The sequence below is a fragment of the Syngnathus scovelli genome, chromosome 2 (genome assembly GCF_024217435.2).
Source record: "Syngnathus scovelli strain Florida chromosome 2, RoL_Ssco_1.2, whole genome shotgun sequence".
Lineage (NCBI taxonomy): Eukaryota > Metazoa > Chordata > Actinopteri > Syngnathiformes > Syngnathidae > Syngnathus > Syngnathus scovelli.
In genome coordinates, this window is record NC_090848.1 from 11,735,940 (window position 1) to 11,762,241 (window position 26,302).

At 40.9% G+C, this 26,302-nt stretch overlaps 3 protein-coding genes across 8 annotated transcripts in view; 1 reads left to right on the forward strand and 2 right to left on the reverse strand.

Annotated features, from left to right (window-relative positions):
- Nucleotides 1–14,709, forward strand: part of LOC125987708 (signal peptide, CUB and EGF-like domain-containing protein 3) — a 59,631-nt gene extending 44,922 nt beyond the window's left edge. For 3 of the 4 annotated variants that reach the window (XM_049752081.1, XM_049752082.1, XM_049752079.1), the window contains 15 exons: nt 989–1,111; nt 3,503–3,619; nt 7,468–7,590; nt 7,704–7,820; nt 7,924–8,019; nt 8,086–8,202; nt 8,281–8,442; nt 8,543–8,746; nt 9,571–9,732; nt 9,813–9,980; nt 10,059–10,220; nt 10,296–10,493; nt 10,569–10,721; nt 10,787–10,866; nt 11,662–14,709. In XM_049752081.1, the coding sequence (XP_049608038.1) occupies nt 989–1,111; nt 3,503–3,619; nt 7,468–7,590; nt 7,704–7,820; nt 7,924–8,019; nt 8,086–8,202; nt 8,281–8,442; nt 8,543–8,746; nt 9,571–9,732; nt 9,813–9,980; nt 10,059–10,220; nt 10,296–10,493; nt 10,569–10,721; nt 10,787–10,866; nt 11,662–11,814 (2,135 nt within the window). In that variant the 3' untranslated portion in view covers nt 11,815–14,709. The remainder of the gene's footprint in view (nt 1–988; nt 1,112–3,502; nt 3,620–7,467; nt 7,591–7,703; nt 7,821–7,923; nt 8,020–8,085; nt 8,203–8,280; nt 8,443–8,542; nt 8,747–9,570; nt 9,733–9,812; nt 9,981–10,058; nt 10,221–10,295; nt 10,494–10,568; nt 10,722–10,786; nt 10,867–11,661) is intronic. The other variant, XM_049752080.1, reaches the window with a different exon arrangement.
- LOC125987710 (membrane cofactor protein) lies at nt 13,833–18,695 on the reverse strand. 2 transcript variants are annotated; one of them, XM_049752087.1, is made up of 7 exons: nt 16,922–18,695; nt 16,641–16,838; nt 15,115–15,211; nt 14,974–15,047; nt 14,736–14,912; nt 14,453–14,638; nt 13,833–14,341 (listed from the first exon to the last, which is right to left on the reverse strand). In XM_049752087.1, exons 1-7 carry the CDS (start codon nt 16,974–16,976, stop codon nt 14,304–14,306), a joined length of 825 nt encoding a protein of 274 aa, XP_049608044.1. In that variant the 5' UTR covers nt 16,977–18,695; the 3' UTR covers nt 13,833–14,303. The 2 variants fall into 2 exon arrangements, with proteins under 2 accessions (XP_049608044.1, XP_049608042.1); XM_049752085.1 differs by having other exon boundaries at nt 13,833–14,638.
- A 677-nt stretch (nt 18,696–19,372) lies between these two features.
- Nucleotides 19,373–25,458, reverse strand: LOC125987709 (6-phosphofructo-2-kinase/fructose-2,6-bisphosphatase 2). 2 transcript variants are annotated; one of them, XM_049752083.2, is made up of 16 exons: nt 25,299–25,458; nt 24,758–24,889; nt 23,949–24,074; nt 23,590–23,686; nt 23,422–23,488; nt 23,102–23,176; nt 22,969–23,025; nt 22,681–22,805; nt 22,232–22,439; nt 21,513–21,659; nt 21,336–21,440; nt 21,132–21,261; nt 20,815–20,877; nt 20,656–20,720; nt 19,791–19,988; nt 19,373–19,606 (listed from the first exon to the last, which is right to left on the reverse strand). In XM_049752083.2, the coding sequence occupies exons 2-16, from the start codon at nt 24,831–24,833 to the stop codon at nt 19,553–19,555; spliced, it is 1,593 nt and encodes a 530-aa protein (XP_049608040.1). In that variant the 5' UTR covers nt 24,834–24,889; nt 25,299–25,458; the 3' UTR covers nt 19,373–19,552. The 2 variants fall into 2 exon arrangements, with proteins under 2 accessions (XP_049608040.1, XP_049608041.1); XM_049752084.2 differs by lacking the exon at nt 19,373–19,606 and adding an exon at nt 20,364–20,393 and having other exon boundaries at nt 19,839–19,988.
- Between the last annotated feature and the right edge of the window lie 844 nt (nt 25,459–26,302).

A 26,302-nucleotide genomic window follows, 5' to 3' on the forward strand; every position in this document is an offset into this window, starting at 1 on the left:
CATCTTCTGCTGTTAGTTTGGTTTGAGAGGAAAGCGCAGGAAAATAAACGTGGGTCCTTGTGGGTCGGCCACTTCTGAAGAGTGGAAAAGATGATCAAAACGTATTTGGAATAATTATTCAAGATGGACCCGAATGAGTTCCAAGGCAAAACACCATCCAGACAGAGATGGACACATGATATATTGATTGGGTATTGGCTGAAGAAATAAAGTGCCCACTAATCAGAAGAAGATGGCTAATGAGGATTTGGAGGCCTGGCTCAATCGTTAAAGCCAAATGCATTCTGCTTGCAGTATTTTCTGCTTAAAGAGATAACATGTTAAATGTAAGTATGACGTACCATGAACACACTGCCAATATTTGTGTCTTAAGAATCCAGCCTTTCAGTCCTGCGTATGTATTTTTATTTACCCTTCTGGTATTTGGTTTCTTCCTCCTAATAATAAACAAGCTTTAAAACGGTTTATTTCTTCCCAGCATTTTTCCCCTAGCATTAATTTATAAGTATTAGTCATTAAAAAGTGCGTCCTCTTTGACAAATGTACATTTCGTCAAAACATGCATGTTAAATGTGATTCTTAATAAATTACCGTTTTAAATGTTCAATAGTCATATCATAAAATGAGCCGTCAAACCTCATAGTCGCAAATTTTAAATTATTGGATACAATAGCTTTATTGCCATGACCTACTTCCAATGTAACTTTTGTTTTTTTGCTTTTTTTCACTGAATGAAACAAAAATATTTTTCTTATAGCATGGAATGAAATACACTTCCTGATTTTAGATTTTTGTTGTCAACTTTTGTCATTACAAATGTTTGTCCCATATTCCAGAAAGCGGATAGATATTTTTTAGTCATATTTATTCCAAGGTAAATCATAAGGACATCACTTAATCAGGTATCTGCATAGCTCTCTAATTGCAAGTTCTGCTTTTGTCATATTGTCATATGTGACCTCTCCTGTCGCTGTTTTCCCTCTCGCAGACATTGATGAGTGCCGGCTTAACAACGGGGGTTGTGACCACGTGTGTCGGAACACAGTGGGCAGCTTTGAGTGCAGCTGCAAAAAAGGTTACAAGCTGCTGACCAACGAGAGAACGTGTCAAGGTAGGGAGACGCTTACATGTGGGCCTTCACTTCACAAATGCGGCAATGAAACAATTACAAAAAAGGATTCGGTCTTTATATTTGAAAGCACACATGCTTGTGCATTCACGGAGCACAAAAAAACGTCTGCGCATAGGTGTGGGAAATTACGGTCTCGATTTCTAAAACCTCTCCTTGTTGGATAAATGAAGCCACCTCAAGAACATCTGGTAGAAGACAGCAAGCAGGCTGAAACTACTGAGATGAGTTCAGCCTCATGCCGAGTCGAAAAACGCAAGACATGCCACGTTCTTTAATCTTCTGCTTTTTACTCGTGTGGTCAATCACGCTGCCGCCTGGTTCGCATCAGCATCTTGCATTTGCTTTCCAGCACAACCAGATAAACATCATGTGTGAAAAGAAAACAGCGTGTCCCTTCGTGTGCTTTTTGTCACTTCAAATCTATTTTGGGTACAAGGCATTTTCTCTTGTTACTTGGAAGCCTCACAATGATAAGTGAGAAAACGTTTTTATTTCACAAAAAAAAAAAAGCTTTTCAAAACTTGTTCTCAGGAGTAAAAATAAGGAGATTAACGGAGATTATCTGCAAAGGAGCGTGGCCAGATTTACACTCTGAGTGTGACCTGCGCTGCAGTGAGTCGACGCTGAGGCATTAAATACACTTAAATAGCAGTTTAGCATCTCTCTCTCTCTCTCTCTCTCTCTCTCTCTCTCTCTCTCTCTCTCTCTCTCTCTCTCTCTCTCTCTCTCTCTCTCTCTCTCTCTCTCTCTCTCTCTCTCTCTCTCTCTCTCTCTCTCTCTCTCTCTCTCCCTCTCTCTCTGGGGTGTTGAGATGCGCCAACTGAATGCTAAAGTTATCTTGGTTTAAACAGTCACGGTGCTTCCTCGCCGTCAGTGGACCGTGGCCCATATATCAGGATGGGGCATGTCTGCTGAACCGGGGCCAGCATTCCAAACTCAACACCCCCCTGTGTTATCGTCTGCTTCTGCCTTCTAATCCACATGAGGGCGGTCCGGGACATGTTCTTTGCATCCCGTAACGTCTGCAACGGCACTCTTAAATGGCATTACCTCACATTTTTTTTAGGTGTTTTATAGATTTGATGATTTAATGCCATATTATAATTTTCATCAGTCTTCGGGCTTCGTAGAAGGAGGCTAATGTTTCCGTTTTAGTGATGTTGCCCTGCCCAGGTCGTGCATACTTCACCTGAACTGACTGGTAAATAAGGGTTGCGCGAGTCCCAGCTGTCTTAGAGCGGAGACTCGGCAGCACACATTACATAATGATAAGTTACGCATCGACATCCCCTATTGCAACACTGGATTCAGTCAGCACTTTAAATCCCAACATGGCTCAGCTTGCGCAGTTGTGCTGAGTGCAAATAAAGCTTGATAATCCTAAAAGAAATCCACACAAAAACACAAAATTTGACTCTGGTTCTCTGCGGGTCACACTTCTCCACCACTCTCTCTTTACAGACAGTAATGTCAAGGTACCAGACCTCCAAAGCAAATATTCAATCGGTGCTTTGGCGCGCTTGTCACCTGTAACCAACCTTTCAGAATACCAAGGCAAGGCAGTTAGCTTTATTTGTACAGTGCATTTCTTATACAAGGTAACTCAATGTGCTTCAGTTGATTTAAAGTACATTTAAAAGCAAGTCAAAAGACTCAAAGACAGTTCAAAGCAACATGGAGAAATAAAAGTAGCTTACTAACAAAACATACAGTGCAAGAACAGAAATCTAAGGAAATGCATTGAAAAACCTAACAACCTGGATTTGAAAAGATTTTCATTTGCGGCTGACTTCACTTCGGTTGACAGTTTAATCCATTTGCATGCAACATAACGGCTAAATGCTGCTTCACCATGTTTAATTCTGCACCACCATGTTAACTCTTTTCATTGTACATATGATGCCAAAGTGAACAGCTTATCAAAGTTGCAAACACGTTATGGGAACATTTGTCTTGCACAGCATTCGGAGAACTGTTTTTGAGCAGTTGTCACACTCGTGTTGACGTTGACATGAGGTGCTTTGAGATCTCTGGACTCTTATTGTATCTTTTAGATGGAAAAGAAAAATATTGACAGGTGCTCAGAGGGAAGAAAGAAAACACACTTGGCCACCTATTATCAGCTGACACCTGCCGCTGCTACTCACTATTTCCAAAAGTTTTCAATTCCATTTCGCATCAAAATGAAAAACGTAGTGACTGCAGGGGGGCAATCAAAGCAACAGACGTAGGAGCAAAACTACCAAGCTTGGTTGTTGTTTTGATGTGGCCCATTGAAATGCATGATAAACAATACAAAGAGTGTCCTGCTGTTTGTGATTTCTGGGTGATTGCAACATTTCTAACGGTCTCTCTTTCCATCTTGTGCAGACATTGACGAGTGCTCCTTTGACCGCGCCTGCGACCATTTCTGTGTCAACTCTGCAGGAAGCTTTCAGTGCCTTTGTCACAAGGGCTACGTCCTCTATGGCTTGGCGCACTGTGGAGGTGAGCCAGCAACGCTTTTTTTTTTTAAAATCTCCTGTCTATCACATTTCCTTTTCCTCTTCAACACCTCAATGAGTTTCTGTCATTTTAGAACAGGAAGAAGCAGAGTGATTTATGTAAATTCATAAAAAGGTGTTAGCGTGTTGAAACCTTTTGCACGCCATGTCAGCTTCAATATGTATAAAAGTGAAGGTATGCCAGATGCCCTGGTTGCCCTTGAAGAGACTCTTAAGTATTCTTTTGAAAGGCTGGGAAAAAAACAATGTTTTGTAATTAGATTAGTCTGAGAAGCTCTCGAGTCTTAAGATCTCTCAACCAACAATTCAACAGGATTTTTTATTACCATGGTTTCAGGGTGTAAAGTCTTTACACCGAGCGACTCATTAATCTGAATGTCACCACATTGAGAATATAACATAAAAAAGTCCCTTCGTGCAACCGCATCTAAAGACAAAATGTAACTAAATGCTGGCTGTGATGGATTACCCAGCTCAAGCTGGTTTAAGTCTTTGCAAGTTGATTTCCAAATCGACTCAAATGAGCAGAAACAGGTGGCTGCCCGGAAGGCAGGAAATCAATCTAAGATTACGCTACACTTGGCAGCGATGTAAAGCATAGGTGATTTGTGCTGTAGTTAATGGACTTGAACACCATTTCAAAAATGTGTTAGGCTACTTCACTTCAAGGTGGAGCGTGACCTATGACACTCCAGTTCTGTGGACTAGATAGGTCACAGAATAAGCTCTGAAGGATGGGTGTGTCACAGCTCCCTGACATGTGGCAAGAGGCCTGTTTGAGCACATCAGGCGTCCCGTTGAGTTTGTGCATATCACCGCTGACAATCTTCCGCTGTCTCTGAGCGCTGACAATCTTCCGCTGTCTCTGAAGCCTCAGGGCCTCACTCACTCGCATTGCAGGCGAGACAGGTTGAAGATTAAGTATAGAATTTTTTTGGATGGGTTAAATGACGTTTGACACACAGTATACTCAGTGCAAAGTCCAAACAAATCATGTACTACAAAAAACACAACATTTAAAAACATTTAAGAAATTGAAAGGGTGCTACGGGGCACTGCCCACACCACCTCCCAGACCCAAATCAGACTTTCGGGTATTTTCCAAATTTCCAGGAATTTTTTCACACATTTACCCCCGTAGGACTCATATGATGAATGATAATCAGTGTTTTCGGAAGAATTTCTTGGGTTTGTAAAAACAAAAAAAATGTTTTGCAAACACCTACTTGTCTTTTTCACATTTTTTACCTTGCTTATTTGCATTCCTGAACCTCAGTGTTTTTCTTCTCCTGTCTAATAATGGCTATAAACGCACACTTCGTGGTGATTCCGAAGCAGCCGTTATTTCTCCGTAGTGAATCTAAGATTATCCATACGACCTTGTACTCCCAAATCTTGTGCTTATCGAGCATTTATACAAATAAATCAATGTTATACTAAGCACTATCTGGGAGGTTCTTGTGCTACATATGAAGGTGCCATTGCCTCTGGGTAAAATATGTGCTGCTCTCACAAAGCAAAATTTCTTTTTTTTTTTTTTTGAGGAAATAAAAGCACTGACAATATATTTGTTGGGCTTTTTCTCTCGTGATGGACTGACCAGACCAACATAAAGCACGTTCTGCCATTGTTTGGAACGCTGGTGATGAATGGCCTTTTATCGCCGCTGGCTGAAATATTAGATAACCCTGAAGATTTATTGAGCTCCCCCCCACTGTACATCCTCACTCGACGCTCATAACTAAGCTTAGCTTGCTCCCGCTGTGCTTCATCAACTCCAAAAATATCGCAGAGGGTTTTAACAACAGGTCGGCACTCGACAAACCCAATCAGGTCGGTGACCTGCTGTCGAGTATTGTGCCGTGACCTGTCAGCATTCTTCCCAAGTGAGACTTTGTTTACCGGAACAATCGGCTTGCTTTTTTGCTTATCTGCTAAGAAAATACACTCAGTGCCATTTTAAAATGTTCCAGGTCTCATACGCAAAGCACAAATACATTCCTGGCATGTGTGTGTACTCATTAATATTGATTTAAAAGCCAAAATCAAAGGCAAGAACTCCCCTTCTTTCACTACTTCAACAATGGTAGCAACAGATATTTGCTAAATTTGTCAAAACATCACAATTCCATGAAGTCAGTCCCTCTCGCTGGTGTAGGCATTGATTCCACATTTCAATTTGTCTTTTCTACTGTCTTTGTTCCTCTTGACTCGTCTGTCTGCGTAAAAAGGAAAAAGGCCTAAGGGGATTTTCAGAAAGGTCAGCGGAGATCTATTTGATTGTATTTCAAGGATGGAAAGGAATAAAAGAAGTCAAAACAACAGTTTCTGGCAGATGAGCAGCGCTTCCATCAGATATTCATTAGAGTTTTTCGTCCTTTAAATCGAGTGCTTTGATGCGGAGGGTAAGCAGCGCATCTCTCGCCATGTTTCCAAGGCGCTCTGAGCGACACATTGGCAGACTGCGCTTGATGAAGTCATCATCCTCTTCAGGGAATGAAGACCATACTTCATTTTTTTTTTTGACTCGGGCTGAGCGATTGAACGAGATGAGCAGGAGCGTTTCATTTCAACAGTCAGCATCATTAATCACTGACATTATCTCTGTCTCTATCAGTTACTTTGACTCTTTATTTAAAAAAAAAAAACATTTCTAAATGTTTGTATCCCCTCACCATTTTTTTTTTTTTTTTTAGTGTTTGTAGCCCTGCTTATGTTAGCGAGCGGGATATCAGTCTTCCTCACTGCGATGTTTTGACCAATAAATTGAAAGAGGACTCTGTGGACTGCAACGGTGCAAACACATTCCATCTATCCATCCATTTTATATACCACGCTCATCATGTTCAGGGTCACGGCAGGGCCTGGAGCCTGTCCCGGTGACTCCACCCTAGGCTGACAGTTAAAGCAATATACTGAGGCTGGATTTACACTTTACACTCCAAGTGCTGCGATTCCATTTTTTTTTTTTTTTTGGGTGTGTGTGAATTGACCGCGTGGAAGCTACAAAAACATCTAAGTGATAAGAGCCACTGGACAATCCACACACAGCTATACTTTGGTCTTCCTCAAATGTCAGATGGACCTGTGGGACGAGCAATGCACTAACAATGATGCACCCTTAAAATAAAACGGTTTTGTTTTGTTTCTCCAAAAATTTTGTCTCTGATTATAATCATTTATTCACCTTTAGTTTTAAAAACAAACAAGTTACGCTTTTCTTCTTTCTATCTCCTTATTCCTCCAAAACCAAACAAGCTTTGTAACAAAGCAATATCGTGTCTCAACTTCCACAAAAACAAGTGAAATATTTTTTTTTTTATGTTCTTTGCAGGTAAAAATAGTAAAAAGGTGGACAGTGATAACCACTCCTTAATAAATTAATACATTTATATTTAGGTAGTTTGGGTCAAAGGTTTCCAAAACGTATGTCAATAAGTCACTGCTTTGATTGCCTTTCTCTGGAAAACACAGAAAATAATGTGACAATAGTTCCACTCATCGTGGCTGCTTCTGAAGATAGTCTATTAAAAAAACAGACAGCACCAAACAGAGAGGTTGGAAAAGTCCCTATTTTAGCAACGTTGACTGTTTAAACTTGCTCCTCACTGTCAGCGGTTGTGAGAACAAGCGAGAACTCATTTGAACTAGAGAAGCTGCTAAAAAAAAAAACACTTAAAAAAATAAAACCTTGCTGAGCAATAGACAATCAATAAAAATAATTTATCTCTAGCTATAATGTAGTGACGGTGATCTATTTTACCCCCTTGGATGAAATGCAAAACACTTTTCTGTAATGCAAAGCCAATCAATGTCTCCTATGTTTTTCAGATATTGATGAATGCAGTATAAATCGAGGAGGATGTAAATATGGTTGCATTAACACTCTGGGAAGCTACGAGTGTACCTGCCCACCTGGATACAAGTTGCACTGGAACAGAAAAGACTGCATTGGTACGTAGCAACACTGCCCTCTAGTGGTAAAAAGCAATCTGTGTTCCCAGCTCTATTTCAACGCCTTATTTGCGTCATTGTTTGATATGTCCTCCACTGTCTTGTCACCTCAGAGTTGGTGAAATGCCCTCCAGGCCTTGTGGCCCCTAAGGCTACTCTGACCTGTAGCAAAACGGGCAAGAAGGAGAGCTGCTCGCTCACTTGTGCCTCCAAGGCACACTATCTGGCAGGTATGAATGAATGCATAGCTTCAAATATGTTTGATTGTGTTTGACGACTACTCATTTAAAAAATAAATCCTTGTTTCAATTTTGCTTGCGTGTCTTCTAAAAGAGTCTGACAACAGCTACTCAGTGAGTTGCGGCATCCCCATCGTCCGAGGGAAGTCTCCCGTTCGGCTCAACTCCAGCAGCAGTCAGAGCTGCATAGGTGCCAACCATCAAATCGTTTGCTTTTGTTCGATGTTTGGCATCCTACTCACATTTTTATCTGTAGAGACTTTGGCGCCGCCAGTGAAGCAGACGGCGTCTTTCAAAATTAAAAATGCCAAATGCCACCTGCATCCTAAACTGACTGGCAGGACGGAAGACAGGGGACGGACCCTAGGACCAGGTCTGCCCTTATTTGGATTTGTCAATATATTTATCAGCATGCAATTGGCTGACTGACTGTGGTACTATTTTTCTGCAGGAGGTGGTCAGCCGTGCAGTAACTGCCTGGTGACTTTTGTCAATCTCAAATGTGACTCGTCAAAGAAAACAAAAGGGAGGCGTGCTCGCAACCCTGCTAACAAAGAGGTAACACGCATAACTTTGGAGCTGGAAGCGGAGGTCAAAGCTGGAGACACAACAGGTCAGTCTTGCCATGTAACGACGATGACGAGCAGCCATTTTAATGTGCGTTTGTCTTCGGAGATGTAACTGCTTGAAGTTATTTTCTTTTCCCATGCCAGGGAGTTGTAACCTCAGTTGCCTGAGGCAACGTATGGAGAAGCAAGTTAAGACCTACATCAAGGCTCTAAAGAAGTCCATCAACCAAGAGCGCTTCCTCATCAGAGTTGCCGGTTTGGAGTATGAGGTGGCACAGAAACTTCCGCAGGCCACTCCCGCTCAAGAGAACTGCGGCCCAGGCTCGGAAAAGGACAGTGGCCGATGCGGTAAGAATTCATCTCATTCACTTTCCTTAACTTTGATCGCAAAATGAAAGGCAGACATTTTGTGATGTAATCAGCATCATTTAGTATCCATATAGCAATTTGAAAATAATTAATTGTTATCAGTTTAACATATTTCTTCAAAGGCTCAGTTTATCAAAAAATAACTAAATTGCTGACGCAAACTATACAAGTTTAAGTTATAATATCTGCAGTCACCGCTAGATGGCAGACGTCTCAGTTGCGCTTGTGCTACAATGTGAATAAGTCAAATCATTTTGAGATTTATAATGACATCCAGATCAGACATAATAACAGGTTAATGTTAAAAGTTTGCGGGTTTTTTTGTGGGAAAAAAAATGAACAAGATGAGTTTTTGCAATAAATGTTCAGCAGTTTTGTGCCATGGTCACTTTTATGCTCAAGAGCCCTTTGCACTGGAAAAAAATAACTCGGTGTGTAATTATTTTTTGGATTGTTCAAACCCTTTGTTGTTAAAGGCTGCATCTTTTAGTCATGCAACGAGCTTAAAATAAATTGAGATATTGTGATTGGTTCTGTAAAAAAAAAAAAAAAAAGAATGGCATGCAGGTATTTTTGTATATATTTAAAATGACACTCCTTGTCATAAAACTGATTAAGAAGTGCAGTAGAGCTAATAAAGAATTACGGCCCTCCACCATCATTTACTTTAAGTTGCCCATCCCCGGCTGTAGCAGATGGTAATCAAAACGATCATGTAAAATGATCGTAATTGAACTATAAAACAAATAATAGACTCATGGCGCTTCCTTGTTACTGGAGCTGTTATGGATTTTGTTTTTCAGTCAGGTGCTTGCCAGGCTCGTACTACCACGGTGAGCAGGAGCGTTGCGTCCAGTGTCCGCCTGGTACCTTCCAGGAGAGGGAGGGGCAGCTGGCGTGCGATCTGTGTCCGGGCAGCGACGGCCACGGACCCACGGGAGCGCGAAACATTTCATCGTGTGCAGGTAGTAAAAATCCAACTTCCAGATGCCGTCCCAGTCAAACGTTCTTGCCAAATGTCATGTGGCTTGTCTGTGCTCCGCAGGCCAGTGTCCCACCGGGTTCTTCTCGAGCGACGGCTTCAAGCCTTGCCAGCCGTGTCCCCAGGGCACATACCAGCCGGATTTGGGTCGGACGTTGTGCTTTTCTTGCGGGGGAGGCCTGAGCACCAAGCGTGAGGGAGCAAGCTCTTTCCATGATTGTGAGGTCAAAGGTGAGAGGAGCGTGCATGGAAACCATCTGAGGAAGAAAAAAAATGCTGATGTCATGTGTGTCTTCATTGGTTCTGCAGTGCAGTGTTCTCCAGGTCACTACTACAACACCACAGTGCACAGGTGCATCCGCTGCCCAGTGGGAACCTATCAGACAGAGTTTAGGCAGAACTACTGTATTACCTGCCCCGGAAACACCACCACGGATTTTGATGGTGCCACGAGTGTCTCGCAGTGCAAGAGTGAGTGTCCAAAAGACAGTTTGAGGATTTCACTTTAGAGTCAGACAGTAATGCGTCGAGTTTGTGCACGTCTAGACAGGCAGTGTGGCGGCGAGATGGGCGAGTTCATGGGCTACATCGAGTCCCCCAACTACCCGGGAAATTACCCGGCAAACGTGGAGTGCATTTGGAACATCAACCCGCCCAGCAAGCGCAAGATTCTCATTGTGGTGCCGGAGATCTTCCTGCCCTCGGAGGATGAATGCGGAGATGTGCTGGTGATGAGGAAGAACTGTGAGTGTGAGCGTCAGCGGGGGCCACCGCGTCCCTATACTTGATTCATCATTGCCCTTTCACTGCTCTTGCAAGGGTCAGCTACATCCATCACCACCTACGAGACATGTCAGACGTACGAGCGGCCCATCGCCTTCACGGCGCGCTCCAGGCGCCTCTGGATTAACTTCAAGTCCAATGAGGCCAACAGTGCCAGGGGCTTCCAGATCCCCTACGTGACTTATGACGGTACATCATTCAAATAGCTTCTGAGCATCTCATGAAGAGTCATTGTGTTGTCTGTGTAACTTCAGAGGACTATGAACAGCTGGTTGAAGACATCGTACGGGACGGAAGACTCTACGCTTCAGAAAACCATCAAGAAATCCTCAAGGTTTGCTCTACTAGCCATTATTACTCTACGCTAGAAAATCAATGAGTGGAAGTGGTGAGGCTACATTAACTTTGACCTTAACTCTGAAAGAAGAACTTCACCCCATTACACCCGTATAGAATACAGAAGTTCTCCTTTTCTCCGTTGTGATTTATGGGCAGGGGCGACACTTTAGTCTTTAATTACATGAGAAACCTGCTGAGGAACAAAAAGGTTTTATTGGTGGTATTGTTGTTTGTCGAAATAATTGGATACACTGCTGATTAAAGATCAATACAGCGGAACCTCCAGTCACAAATCTCCCGCTTTAAAAACAATTCCGGTTACACACACAATTTTGTTAGAAAAATAATCTCCATTTTCAAGTGCATTTTTTTTTTTAAGACAAGCGTTTAATCTTTCTTCCCTGGATCGGCATGGATTAGAAAAGAAACTGACATGAAAAATTCCCATGTTATTGTGGAAAAAGACTCTTTTTCAATGGAGGAGCTATAGTACTCTACCTTTTCCCCCCTCCTCAATTAAAGTCAATGAGTAATGAACTTATTATTTACTTTTAATTCTTTTATTTCTTATTCTATAGACAAGTTTGGAGTTTTTTGTTCCATTATGTTTATTCTTAACCACACACTGGCTAAAAATAAAAACATAAATATTTTTTTAAGTTGTCTGAAATGAATTAATTGCATTTCAATATGAAACATTACCTTTTTCTATGAACTTTTTAACAGGTTACAAATAGGCTCACAGAACCACTCTTAATGAATGCACCCATATCTGTTCTTGTGTTTTCAGGATAAAAAACTGATAAAGACTCTTTTTGACGTGCTGGCTCACCCAAACAACTACTTCAAGTACACCACACGGGAGTCCAACGAGATGCTGCCCCGATCTTTCATCCGCCTCATAAGCAGCAAAGTCTCTGCTTTCCTGCGACCATACAAGTAAACCTGCATCAGCCATTCACTTAAGACCCCCCCGTCGCCCTTACGGGTTACATCCCGCAACTCATAAAGGACTTCAACACACAAAATATACACACTTTTGTTTTTTTTAATCCTCTTTTTATTTCCATTGACAAACCTGCAAAATGCTGAATATTTGTCAGTTTTCCCGTCACAGGTCCACAGTCCGGAGCGTAAGCGTTTAGTGGGGGATGTAGAATATGTGAGTGGGTTTGGTTTCTATTGCGGTGTGCATTGAGACCATTCAAACGGATAGAAACGGCAATTTGAGACAGTAGGCGTGATGTTGTGTTAGAGCTTGTTGTTGTATTTGCTTAAATGACTGGTGTGTATTCCAGCCCCGACTGCGACGGTTAAGTATGACTGTAAGTGTTGTGCAAGTTTCCAGGTTCCATCGCGTGTGTGTGTGTGTGCGTGTGTGTGTCCGTGCTGTGTGTGCGTCCTCGAGGAGGAGCAGTTGCTAACTAATTCATGTCGCAGCTGTGTTCCAGCTCATTTAAAGCCTTACTATGTTTGAGCTCTTAGAGCAGTTTTACTGTTAAAACAGTTCATCTGTGCTGTCTAGACTGCACCAGCCTTTTCCAACCCGCCCAGCATTTCTGTTGCTCTTTTTCTCCTTTTTTTATTTTTTTATTTTTTTACAAGGCAACTTTAAAGCAAATACAAAAAAAGAAGGTGGTTAATCATTCCAGGAACACAGAGGACATTTTTGCAAGATGAATAAGAAACTAATAAGTGGGAGAGCCACAGGAATGAGATGATGTGGAATGTGTCTGGGAGAGGGATTGAGAGTTGAATGTCTTTGAGGGACATGATGTTTGCTGCTTCTTGTAAAAGGTCACTTTAATTCTTCAATCTCATCTTGTCTTTCTCATGTACTATACTCATGACTAGTGTAAAGGTTTGAAGTGAAAAAAGGAAGCAAAGAATTTCAAGTACTTGACTTGTTACACGCTGGCAGTTCGATGATCTCATCACCTGTCCGTGAAGCAGGTCTTTGATGTTTTGACTTGTAAATACGGAATATTAGTAAAACAACGGTTGGATTCCTTGAGGCCGACCACTAGAATCACACCTGCGCCCCTGCACCCTATAATGTCGTGCCCACATCAGATCCAAAGACACCCAACTCCCCTAGCTCATGTTTGGTCTGTCCCAGTAAAGACAGCTCTTCCAAAGAGGGCCCACAAAGGCGGCTCATGTTGTTTTGTGCACTAGATCATGAGCCCATCCTTCTACCTTTATAATACAAGTGCAATGAATGAAAATAATACATTTGGTTTTAATCACACACTGGCAGAGCTAGCGGTGGAGGGGAGTGGGGGCACTGACCCCCCCCCCCAAATATGCTTGGACCCCACCAGGCGCCAGGCCAGATAATTGCCTTATAGGTATTTTCAGCATTTCTTTTTCCACATTTCCACCTGTACCATCATGGAAAGAATTTTTATCAGAATTTCAGATTTTTTGGAGGGGTCTGTAAAGCAACATTTTTGTTTCGTGGACCCCGTGAGATATTCTTGACCCCCTCCCCAGGAAAAATCCCTAGCACCGCCAGTGAGCCAAAAATAATGTTTTGGAAAGCAGCACTGTTGACCCTTCATATGATTTTGCAGAGGGAGTCAAATATGTCATCAACATATAGCAGTTTGGGAAAAAAACCTTCTTTGTGATCACAGAACAACGACAGCAACAGGGTATGATAATTTAACATTAATAATCAAAAAACGCTCCCACAATACAATTTTGAGCGTTCCATCAAAAGATGAAAACCTCACCTGGCTCGGTTGTTAAAAAAAAAAGACTGGAAACGGGAAGCGGCTTGACTGGTTTAGGAACACACATGCAGGGGATTCCTTTGGCTGGGCCGCCCTAAAGAAATTCCCTAAACTTATGTTTGTGATTCTTACTAAATTTCCTTTCAATATTATTACGACATGGCCCTCATGGGTAAAAAGTCCCTTCCCAACAGAATCAGCTTCTTCCCTGCAACCTGATTGATTTCTTTTTTTTTTTTTTTTTTTTTTTTTTTGGGGTTGAGATTGTTGCCTTTTAAAAGAGAGTTTGCTATGATGTATCATAGAGTTGATATTTGCACTTGAATTGTTATTGCTCATGTAAATGTCTGGATTTTGTATTGTCTTTTTAAATGAATGGAATTGGTGTTCTTATTTCCTTGTAACTTGTTTGTTCATGAATGCTCACTAGCAGCTTAGCCCATAGATGATACACATGGCGTTATCGACGGTAAAAAGGAAAAAAAAAAAAAAATGTATAGAGGTGACCGCAACAAGTGTGTACTCATTCTTGCCCAAAAACACTTATTGAAATAAACAGCCTGTATGTCAGCTTCATTTTAAAAACATGTTTAATGTGTGCAAGGCAGAGAAGTCTTGAGGTCCAAAGCTAATTTTACATCTTCTGTTTGCTTCTATTATGCTGGTCTTGGACTGACTAATGTAGCATCACGTATCACACACCATATCGGCTCTGCCATTTAGTGCGCCGTGCTAATAAAAAAAAAAAAAAAAAAGGGGGGAGAAAAGACGAGTTAAATGTGTTAAGAAAAGGAATTACGATAATAATCCTGTGATCGATTTCCACCAGAGTTGTTGTCTTACACATGCGTCTACATTTGGGAAGGCTGGGACTCCACTGACCGTCGTCACCACAGGTGACTGTGCTCGCACCCACCACTGTGTAACCATGGCGACAGTTGATGTCGATCGTGTCCCGGTGTTGATAAAGCCTGGTGTGAGCTCGCGTCCAGGAGGCGTTGGGCACTTTTGGAGATGGACATGTGATTTCTGTGGAGAAACTCCCAACTTTTATTCACTTTTCTTCATGGCAAATTGTAAATAAATTTGTGTAAAGATGACCGTGTGGACTATTTGTGTGGCAGACCTCTGCATGAAGGCGGTGTGCTCCATGTGCCGTTCTCCATGCACCATATGACCTTGTTCCCCAGGAGGGTCCCCGTGCGACATTCATACACAATCACACTCTTGTACTTGTACAATGCTTCCTCGTTGCCGTTTCGCTCTGCGTTGGCCACCTCTGGAGGCTCATCGCACACCACGGCTGGAACGGAGAGTAAATGTCGTAAGCACCGTGGAAAGCGCAAGAAATCTCATCGCTGCACCTTCACAAGAGGGAGGGTGACCATCCCAGCCGAAACTCATGCATTTCCTGGTTCGCCGTCCGAAAAGCTGAAACCTGGTGACAGAGTGAACATTCACAACCTGTCCAGCGGTGCTAAAGGGAGATTGTTTGAATGTCTCACCCATCATCACAATGAGCTGTAGCAATGTCTCCAAATTCTACGCCGGTATACGTAAAGCGTCCGTTTCGAATCTCCCCAGCAGAGCCACACAGCATCTCTTTACAGAATTGAAAAGAGGGAAAATATTTCATGACGCCAAAACCTTTCCATCATCTGATTGGGTAGTAGTCAAAACTACAGCCAAGCAATGCAAAGTAGCAATTTGCTCATTAATACATTGGGTTAGGTTTTAAAATTCGGGCTTCAAATTAAAGAATAAATAAAGCGTTAATTGCACAATAAAAGCACATTCTCACACCTGGGATCGAACCAAATTCTTGCTGAGCAAGAGCCCATGTCATTAACCAGTCGGCTATTTCAACCTGGAAGCCTGTGGTCGTCTGCACTGTTTTGTACTAATGATGTGCATTCCAGTTCTTAAGTGAACTGAATCTTTAGAATTGGGGCCCGCATTCCAACATATCGTTAAGCGCAGGTGCGTGAAAAGTTTTAGCTTCTTTCACGTTCAAAAGGAGCTAAAAGTTTTCACGCACCTGCACTTAACGAGGGAATCACACGGACACTCCATTAGGTACACCGCCATTTTCAAGTGTACCTAATAACAGGCCACTTTATTAGGGAAATATCATGGTCAAAGGTCAGAGGTGTCAAGCTCTAGTCCTCGGGGCCGCGTTCCAACATGTTTTCCAAGTGACCCTCGTTAAGCGCAGGTGCGTGAAAAGTTTTAGCTTCTTTCACGTTCAAAAGGAGCTAAAAGTTTTCACGCACCTGCATTTAACGAGGGAATCACACGGACACTCCATTAGGTACACTGCCATTTTCAAGTGTACCTAATAACAGGCCACTTTATTAGGGAAATATCATGGTCAAAGGTCAGAGGTGTCAAGCTTTAGTCCTTGGGGCCGCATTCCAACATGTTTTCCAAGTTACCCTTGTTAAACACACCTGAGTGAAAAGATCAGTTCATTTTCATGGTCTGCAGGAGCCTAACTTTTCACACAGGTGCACTTAACGAGGGATCTTGGAAAACATATTGGAATGCGGCCCCCGAGGACTGGAGTGCGACACCCCTGCCTCATACAGTAAAAGGTACAAAATAAATTGACAGATAACTCGTTTTCAAATCATACGAGTAAAAACTGGTCAAATATATAAAAAAAAGATATTATTAAAAGTGAAGACAATTTGCAATTCTAGTAATGACACGAATGTGATGCACAATTTGTATTCGCGGGCCACATAAAATGATGTGGCGGGCCGTATCTGGCCCCCCAGGCTTTGAGTTTGACACCTGTGAGGTAGATCATCAACATCACTGCAATATCTTTATTGAAAACGGGCAGAGTAGATTAATCCGACTTAAAATAATCAGATCTTGTTTTCCAGTTAAATAGAAATTGTGCATTTATGAGGGAAAAAAATAACGTGCAGACGCCCTCCTGTGGCCATATGTGGAAATGAAAACTGTCTTGAATTATATCAGACTAGAAAAGAGGCCACTTCTGGCACAACCGTCACATTCTTACTGTCGCATTTGAGTGTCAAAGTAGTCCAGGTTCCATTGACGCACATCACGGACAGGCTGCCCGCGTATGCAACCAAGTTCTCGGTGCACTTGTAGTAAACTTTCTCCCCACTGTCGAACTTGCTTCTGGTGCTGAATTTGTTGTGGAGTCTGGTGGATGGATACTTGGGCGGCGCTGAGCATCGCTTTGGAACCTCGGCTATGTATTTCAAGATTAAATGCCATCTGACTGTCGAGTCCAATAACTGGAATGTGCTATATAAATAAGAAAAATAAACTTACCTGTGTCAAATAATAAAAAGAATGAACAGAAAATAATGCACACAATGGTCCTCATGATGTTGATTGGATTCAGGTAAAATGAGGATAACAAGTAGACATGGGAGGATGATGGCAGTATTTATAGAGGGCTGAACCCTCACCACCCACATGCGAGAACGGGCACACGCACACATAAACTCGGGCCGGCCAGGCTACAATTAAATAAACACAACATACTCAAACGGTTCAGCAGCATATTGATGTATTTGGCTATTATAGTATTTATCAGACAGCATCTTTGAATAATAGAATGAAAATAAAAATAAAAAAGCTACGTTAAATCAAGAAAACAAAAAATGTGTGAAATGCATGCAAATTTAAAAAATTTAAATAAAAAGATGAAACTTGATCCTTATACTTTTCCCGTGAGCTTATAGTTTTAGATGACACAGAAGTTGTGTGCTTAACATCAAAACAAGTAAATTTGAGTTCCGAGACAGTTTTCAGACACCGCAGGCACAATGACATCATCGCATGCCCTTGTCACTGTTAATCAAAGTCAAACTCTGACAGTTGAGCAAACAAATGGCTTCTACACAATTGTAACTCATTCAATATGGTGATGATTCTTAAATGCAAATCTGAAAACAAACAGCAACCAAACCAAATGGATCATGCAAAGGGAACACATTTACACTGTACATCTGAAAATAAATATTTCATTGATTCAAGTAGATTTATCATTGATTGCCTGTAAAATACACAGTTGTTGGTGTGATGCCAGCCTGTGTGATACTTTAGAAGTAATATGAAACCAACCACAGGTTAAATGTGTAGAAACTTCAAATAACAAAACCAAAGTGTAAAATGTTGACTAGTCATTATTTTATCATGGTCATTTTAAGGACACTACTTCAAAATGCGCCTTGGAGTGATAGGAAAATGAAGCTTCAAATTAGCTTCATGATCCAGTTGTTATTTTTCTTTTACCTCCCTAGATGGCACTCTGTTCAAAATTGGACTGAAAGCAAATCAACCTATTTTTGAAACCAACAGTGCCATGAAGAGCAGTTAAAAAATACAACTGGTTCATAAACCAATTTTGAAGCTTCATTTTCCTGTTATACAAAGGCACGAGGTGCGATCTATTACTTTCAATGCTTCGCATAAATATGTTGTTACATCAACAAACCTGTATTTCATTCAACAATGATTGTCTCATCATTAAATAATTCCATTTGGAAGACTGCAGTGAATTTCAGAAGGTAATTCAAACACAATCATATTTAAACACGTGTCCCTTATCTTTAAGACAACATTTCCATTATTTGGTAGACTTGATTACACTTGATTTTAGGGTGCACCATCTAAAACGTTCAGACACCTATAGGACAGTCTTAAAATAATTTACATTTAACAGCAATAGCAATCATGAAGCCACAACACAGAAAATTCACACGTTTACAGAGTACTCAAAATTTTCCTTAAATCAGCATATCTACATTCACGGCTGCCATTCCATTCTGGTGTGTTGTTTCCTATTCTATGTAATAAAAAGTTAAAAAGAGGGATAGCTGCGGTGAGCATTAATTTACATCATCCGTTCTTAAGAACAAGGGGAAGTGGCAGACAAAGGGACAACAGATACAGATAAGATAAGATAGAGAATAGCAGGGGACAAAAACAACACTTAATTGCTTGCTTGACGGATTTTGGCATGTTTGATAAATTAAATAAAAATAAATGGCCCTTGAAATTCTTCCATTTTTATGTGGGCGTCCCTAAAACAAAAGAATAGTTACCGTAATTTCCGGACTATAAGCCGCACCGGACTATAAGCCGCACCAGCTAAAATTCAGGGATATTTTAGTTTTTTTCTTACATAAGCCGCACCGGACTATAAGCCGCACGTGCACATGAGTTTTTTACAAAGAAAGACAGTACACAGAAAGCCGTAAAAATCCATAAATACGCCTCGCCGCCATTTAAGCCTCAGGGTTCAAAGTAACCTTCTGAATAAAATGCATTAAAAGTTCACATTCATTACAACTTGTTTTTGGTGAGCAAAATGTCAGAAGAATTGAATTTAAATGCTGATTGATTGGGTTTTAATATAATGCAGATGGTCCAAACAGCGTCACTGCTTTGTGTAATCTCGAAGAGAAAGGGTTTAGAGCCCTTTGACGCAGGTCACCTAGCGTGCATTCCTACTAAAGCTCATAATAGTCACAAGCAACACAGCCAGAATAAGCAGCAGCAATAGTAGTGTTTCAAAATAGTATTTTTGTTGTTGTTTTTTTCTTCAAGATACCGCACAACAGTGGTCCACAGCCTTTTTACGAGTGTATAAAAGTGATGAAGTCATCACAAAAATCACGAAAAAAATCTTATATAAGCCGCACCTGACTATAAGCCGCAGGGTTCAAAATTTTGGAAAAAAGTCGCGGCTTATAGTCCGGAAATTACGGTAGCTGTTTGTAAACAACTACTGGATGGACGCTTAGTTTATATAAGAGACCTGTACAGTGATTTTGTTGAGGTTCCATGTGGCGAAGAAACATTATTGGGGAGGTGCAAAAGCAGAAGGTACAAGGGGCCAGACATTTGATCAGTGATGAACGAACGTCAAGACTAAATTCAAGAAACCTTTCTTTAAGTGCCAGCCCTGTCGTCTGTGTCTCTTGCACTGAAGCCGTTCAGGGAGTCCTGCAAGAGGCAAAACGGGAGAGCTGAGGATTTAGCGAAAACACCGCAGCAAGAGTCACAGAAGCATAACTTGTTCTAATTTTGACATGTGAGCTCACTAGCCAGGGCTAAACACTCCCTGTCTGGACGGTAGTGACAAACATTTCATTTTCAGTTTCGCCTCCCTCCCAAATTCAACACTGACCTCACATTCTCGCTGCTCTACGCCCTCCGATGCCTCGGAGAACGGCAAGCTGGATAAAACGAGAGTCTGCGACGAGCGAGGCTGCGGTGGGTTGCCAACGCTGTAGAGGCGAGGCCGTTTGATCTGGTCGTGGCTGGACAGCGGCGTGAAGCTATTCCGCCGGGAGAAAGCTGCCGGGACATCTTTCCTTATGCGGTCCTACTCGGCGATGGCAGACACAAACCACAGGAACTTAGTAACATGTTTTACCATTATGTCAAATGATTTGGATCTCCCATAGTGACCCAAAAAAGCACATTGAGTGTTTTCTCTGCTGTTATGACATTGCACCAAAAATACAAGCGAAGATGACAGTCAGCTTTGAAAAGTGAGGGGGGGGGGGACATCAAGCTGCAGCGTTCGGCAGGTTACGCGGCTACAAAGTGCCAATATCCAAAAGACATTGAGAAACAAACCAAAACTTCTAACACCTCCCCAAAGTTTGAAACATTTGTGTGCTTTGGAAGCCCGGAAGCCATTGTTAAGGTTGCTCTTGGCTAAACGTCCCTCAATATGTTCATGTAGAGCACTCACTCTGTCTAGGACTCCAGGCTGAACGTCTCACTGCAAATAACACACAATTATGACCAGAAAACAAATTTGGAGTTGTTCGCCAAAAAAGGTAGCAGGCGCAGGCTGTTGTGAGCAAGTACAAATAAATAAACAGACATACAATGTGGCAAGTATGTCAAACCTGCATCAACAGGAACATCTTTTGGAGTCCAAAACCAAATAGTGATCCAGAGGTGGCCTCTGTTTATTTTTGATTATGAATGTTTTCAGGTGACACACAAATAATCCTAATAAGACATAATGGAAAACTTACTAATGGTCTGTCCCTGTGAGTGTTGACAGCCTCCACCTTTAGGTCAAACATATCCACTTTACAACCTAGCGGCGAGGGGCAAGAAAAGACATCTTAATACCACAAATGGATACGACGGATGTCAGGTTCAACTGACTCGAGAGTGGTAGGGGGGCTTACCATAAGCCACAGGGGTGAGTTTGAGGACAGTGTGCAGGGGACACTTCAAATATGGAAGATCATCTGTGGCCACAGAAGTACAAATCATTTATTTTGTGCAGAGAAGAAAATCACTTTCTGTGCCTCTTTTTGAGTATATCAACCCCCACCCAGGAAAATCATGTTAACTGGAATGGCTTCATTTCATGTTCAGCAGCAAAAAATAAAAGAACTCAGACGATGAGTTTGCGATGCTTGTGAAAATCCCCGCAAGGATTCGTGGAATGTAAACTAGAAGTCAGGCTCAACTCAGTATGATATTGTTATTTTTTTTCTACCTGCGCTCTTGTCCAGAAAGTAAGCAAGCAGGCACCGCATGACGGCTTGATGACAGATAACCAGCACGTTGCCTTGCCGCTCCAGCTCCATGATAACCGGCTCCAGACGCTGCACCAGGTCCTGATAAGACTAAAGCCAAAAGAAACACATAAACACAGGTGAGTTAAAAGCAATAGAGGTGAATTCATGAAATGGAATATTACCTCTCCTCCAGGATAGCGGTAGTGATACTTGTCCTGGTATCTCATGGCGTACTCATCTGGGTACGTTTCCTCAATGGTTTTGTATGTCATTTCTTCACAAACTCCCTGAAAGCAAGGCCATTAAAGATGACTGACTCCCGGTAGGTTATGCCCGTCATCTCTTTAAAGAGGACATACAGCATCTATCTCGTTCAGGATCTTCCACTGCTCGTAGGGAACGCCAAGCTCCTCTGCAGTTTGAATGGTGCGTCGCAGTTGACTGGTCCAAACTTTTAGGTCTGACAGACGATGTTCTTCTACAAAACCCTTTAGTGCCACAGAAAACTAAAAAAAAAAAAAAGAAAAAAAGAAAAAAAGAGATTTAGTATATTTTTAAAAATTACATGTCAAAGCAAATTCTCCAGATTATTATATATAATATTTTTAGAATGGATTATTCAATCTATTATTCCTACTATTAATCGAATCATTTTATTTTGCATGAAAGAGTATTACAAAACCATTTTCACAATTTACTGTTTATTTGTTATTGCTTGGTGATGAAAACAAGTAAATAATATCAAACAAGCGAGATTAACATTATCCTCACCAAACTTCTTGATACTGAGTCAGTGAGTGGCGGGGTTATTGATTTGCGTTTGCAAATGTCTTGTTTTGATAAAAGACAAACGATGATCTGTTTGTTTTCATGAATTAATACAAAAAATAATGAATAATTGCTATTGAGAGGGACATTAGAGGATTTGGACCGTTCTAAAGTAAAAAAATTCCTCTAAACAATCACTCGATTATTAAAATAGTCGATTAATTTAATAATCGATTACGCATCAATTAATCGATTAATGTTGACAACTCTAAAAACATGTTTCGCTGAAACGCAAGAGTGACCTCAGCACCTGTTTTCCTCGGTCTGACAGCTCAGAGTCGCCGCCAATGCGTCCCTGCAGATTGTGATGGCTCTCTCCGTGTCGACAGAGGTAGATGGAGTGGGAGTGCACGTGGATGTTCATGAGGTAGTAGACAATTTTGCTCTGAATGTAATCCTGCACTCTGTTGACCAGGAAACGACGGCCGACGTTGATGACCTGAATAAAGGACAGGCTCCTACAAGCACAAAATGACTAATTGAGTCTCGTAGAAACGTACAGTAACTGAATAGTTTTAATTATTATCAGATAGCTCAGGGCTTAAAAAGGTATCCTGGAAGTGTGTGAATACCACAATTCTCACAAGTAAGTAACTGTAACTATAAAAGTGTACACAAATGACAACCTAATACTAGAGGAATCTGTCTCCCTCTGCTGGCCATCTTTAGCAAAATTCAATGCCATGTAAAATGTCTTACCTGTCATGTTCGTCTGGATCCAAAGGCTGGTAAGTTACTTTATAACACTCTATCCTCTTGAGAAAATCGCCCATGACACTTTCTCTGTCTCTCTCTGGGTAGTCTGGACTGGACACCTTCACGTCCTATAATTTCAAAAATATATTTTTTTTAAAGCAAGCCGAAAAAAAATTAACAAATCATTATGTTGCCAGAATGTAACTTGAAGGTCGCAATAGAGCATCAAGAATTTAGTTAGGTTTTTGTTCACCCAGTCTAATAAAAATATTATTTTGTTGATTTAATCACCAGGATGTTTGTAGCAATGACATCTGGATCATCACATATGGATTCCACAAAAAACACCTGAGAGGAAAAAAATAGATATTATAAAATTATATAATACCGTACAATTACAATTAATCATTAGTCGGGTTTTGACCTTATATGAATTATTCTTCGCAAAATTAAGAATGAGTTCCCTCCTCTCCCTGGTGGTGTTGGTAGCATCAAACACCTGCACAACAAAATAAAGCATTCAGCCCAAAGAAAGAAAATCCTCAGACAGTGTGTTTTTGGATGGTTAAAGGAGAATGAAGCTTCAAATTTGCTTCACGAACCAGTTACTGTATTTTTTGACACCTCTAGATAGCACTGTTGGTTTGAATAAAGTGGTTTAGGAAAGCGTACAAAAATACACAACTGGTTCATGAAGCAAATTTGAAGCTTCATTTTCCCATCACCAGTTTTCAATATTCTTACCGCAATCTGCCCTCCTTCCTCATTCAAGTAGGACTTGACATCTTGTAGTGCCACCAGAGCGCATTTTCTGTTCAAAGAAAGACGATATGAATGTTTTGGCAACAAACAACCTGTCTTGTTTGTTTAACGTTTGTTAAAGAGCTTGCCGGGCGGGCTAGTCTTACGCACTTTCTTATTTGCATGGCTTCTTCGTTGTCATGTCTGAAAAAGTCATAGGACTTGTACGACTTCACGGCTTGTCTCCTATAGACTCCAAGGTTAAATACTGTGGGGAAACCATACGAGAGTGTAAAAAGGCAAAAAGCGTCGAATGCGGTCACTTTCATGTCGACTGCGCCCTACTAACCCGTTCACCTGCATTCCAACTGTGTTGACATAAGACACTATCACATAACCTCTTATGCTGTACAAGATGTGAGTGAAGGAACGTCTCTAAAGATAGCAATACTTGACAATTCATAACAAGCAAGTCACAGCATGTGAGTTCATGGAGGCTTTGTATTTACTCTTCATGACTTGATACCAACCTTTAGTTGGCACTCCAATCCAATTGAGGTAACGCGTCAACTTCTTGGACATGTAGGTTTTCCCCCGAGCAGGCAACCCGATCATCACGATCACAGTTGGAGAATTGGTCATGTAGGAGGCCCAAGCTGCAAAATAATTTTAAGAATAAACTAGCTTTAATTGTTTGAGCAGTGGCGTGAGAATAAAGGTGCTCTCAGTTACCGCTGTACTTACTCCCCTTTGATTTTTTTTTTAAAATTCTGTTCTACAAGTGATTCTATTTACATAGGTTAATGTTCCATCTTGCACATTTGTGTGGCGCTACTGCTCATGTAAAAAAACGAACTCGATCCTAAATTGACCCCTTTTATTGGATTTTTTTTTGTAATGAGAACAAATGTATCGGCATGCTGAGGAATGACACAAGCCAATGCAGCGTATCACATTTAGATTAATGTTTCACTGCATGTTTGTTGATTAACTTTTTAGCCACCATGAGTAACCTAGTGGCACTTTATTGAAATGAATAACAAATTGTTTATACCCAAACACGATTTACCAGTTTCCATAAAAGCAAGACAAATGTGCATCAAAAATTGCCTGACAAGACCAGACTTGACCTAATCCTTAAGGCAGTCAAGATGAAATCATTCAGAAAAATTATTTAAGGAATAATTTCCACTCCATCTTGACAATCGCATTTCTTCTGGTTCTGAATGACTCACCAGTGGTAATTGGCTTGAGTTATTATACAACGTTAAATAGTTAATACTTGAGAACCTCAACTGAATTCACCTTTAAGGCCTAGAGGCACAGAGGGGAAACTTACAGCACTTTTTCTCAGTCCGTTTGGACTCCATCAAGCCGTCTGTCATGTCTGTAGGTTTCTGATGGCGGGCAGCCATGGCGAGTCAGTTTGCTGATGTTCCCGAGTCACTGTCACGATGAAGTCAGCATCTTTCTGTGAAGGATCCAATAATATTGCCATACAAGGATAGATCAGTGCAGCCAGAAGCAAGATGTTAATAAGCAGCATGTGATTATGGAAACATTTTAAAAATTACAGTATAAGACTAGATAACGACACATTTGGAATCACACTTTATAAACACAAATTGATTATGAACGATAATCAACAATACAATGTTACAGGACATTAATTGCAAGATTAAATTAAGCACTGCTAACAGCAAAATTTGTGAAAGTTTTAAGTATGTGCATGACAATCAAATTAAAGATACTAGCAAACATCAAATCTGCTCGAGAGACTTTAACAGTCGTAAGGAAACCGGATTTCAGTTTTATACAACATTATAGTGACAGAACAAAAGCGCTTGACAACGTGGAAAAAGGAGACTTTGAAAACTGACCAGATCTACAGCAAGTGTCCCAGCAAGTTTCGGTTTTTTTTTCTTTGTTAAAGTGTCCGCATCAGTTGGCGACACCTTCCTCTCGTCGGATGTTTTCCTGCTCCTCCTCCTGGCGTCTTAGCAGGAAGTGCAGCGCGCTCAAGTTCACTCACACAACAACTACAAAATCCGGCAAACGCGTCAAATTTAAAAAACAAAATTCCTCCAAATCTAAAATAACACTTATTTGACTTATTCTAATGCAGGGCGGCATTTTGTTTTTTTTAAGGTGCCGTCTGTGGTGTTTAAGATGTACAGTATACTGTACAGTACACTAAATGTATACATTATATAAAATATATTGTATACATTTTGTATATTTCTCTTCACTCGCCCCTCTGACCAATTGGGGTTCCATTTAACCAAAGCAAAACATACATGCAACATACATGGCTTCATGTTGGAAAGGTGCCAAACATGAAGTATTACTGTTTTTTTTTAAATATAATCAATTATAATTATGTCAGAAGTGATTAAGTTGCTTTACCCCGCTGAGAATGGCGATTTAATTGCAATATAATTAATTTACCATTTATTTTATTGAATGCTAAATTTATATTTAAAAATTAATTTTACAAATGTTTTGACCAATTAACAAGTAATTTAATTAATCGAATGATTAACAAAAACACGCATACAAACACATTCAACATATACTGCAATACAAATTCATGTGTATGTGCGCCACACAGAGAATAGGAATTGAAATTTTCAACCATAAAATTCTGAGGGTGAAATATTGTAAATGAAGACATAACGCCTCACTTTTATTGTGAAGGCTATTCGGCGCTTGTTATACCGTAGTACATACAGTACGTACTTTGTTAATTGTCAATGACGAAAGATTCACAATGCAACCAGAAGGGGACGCTATGGCCTTTATTTATGACGGAAGGGGCCCATCATTGGTTCTGTCTCCTGTTGGCAACCTCAAAGTCAAAGGAGAATTACGCCTATTCTACTTT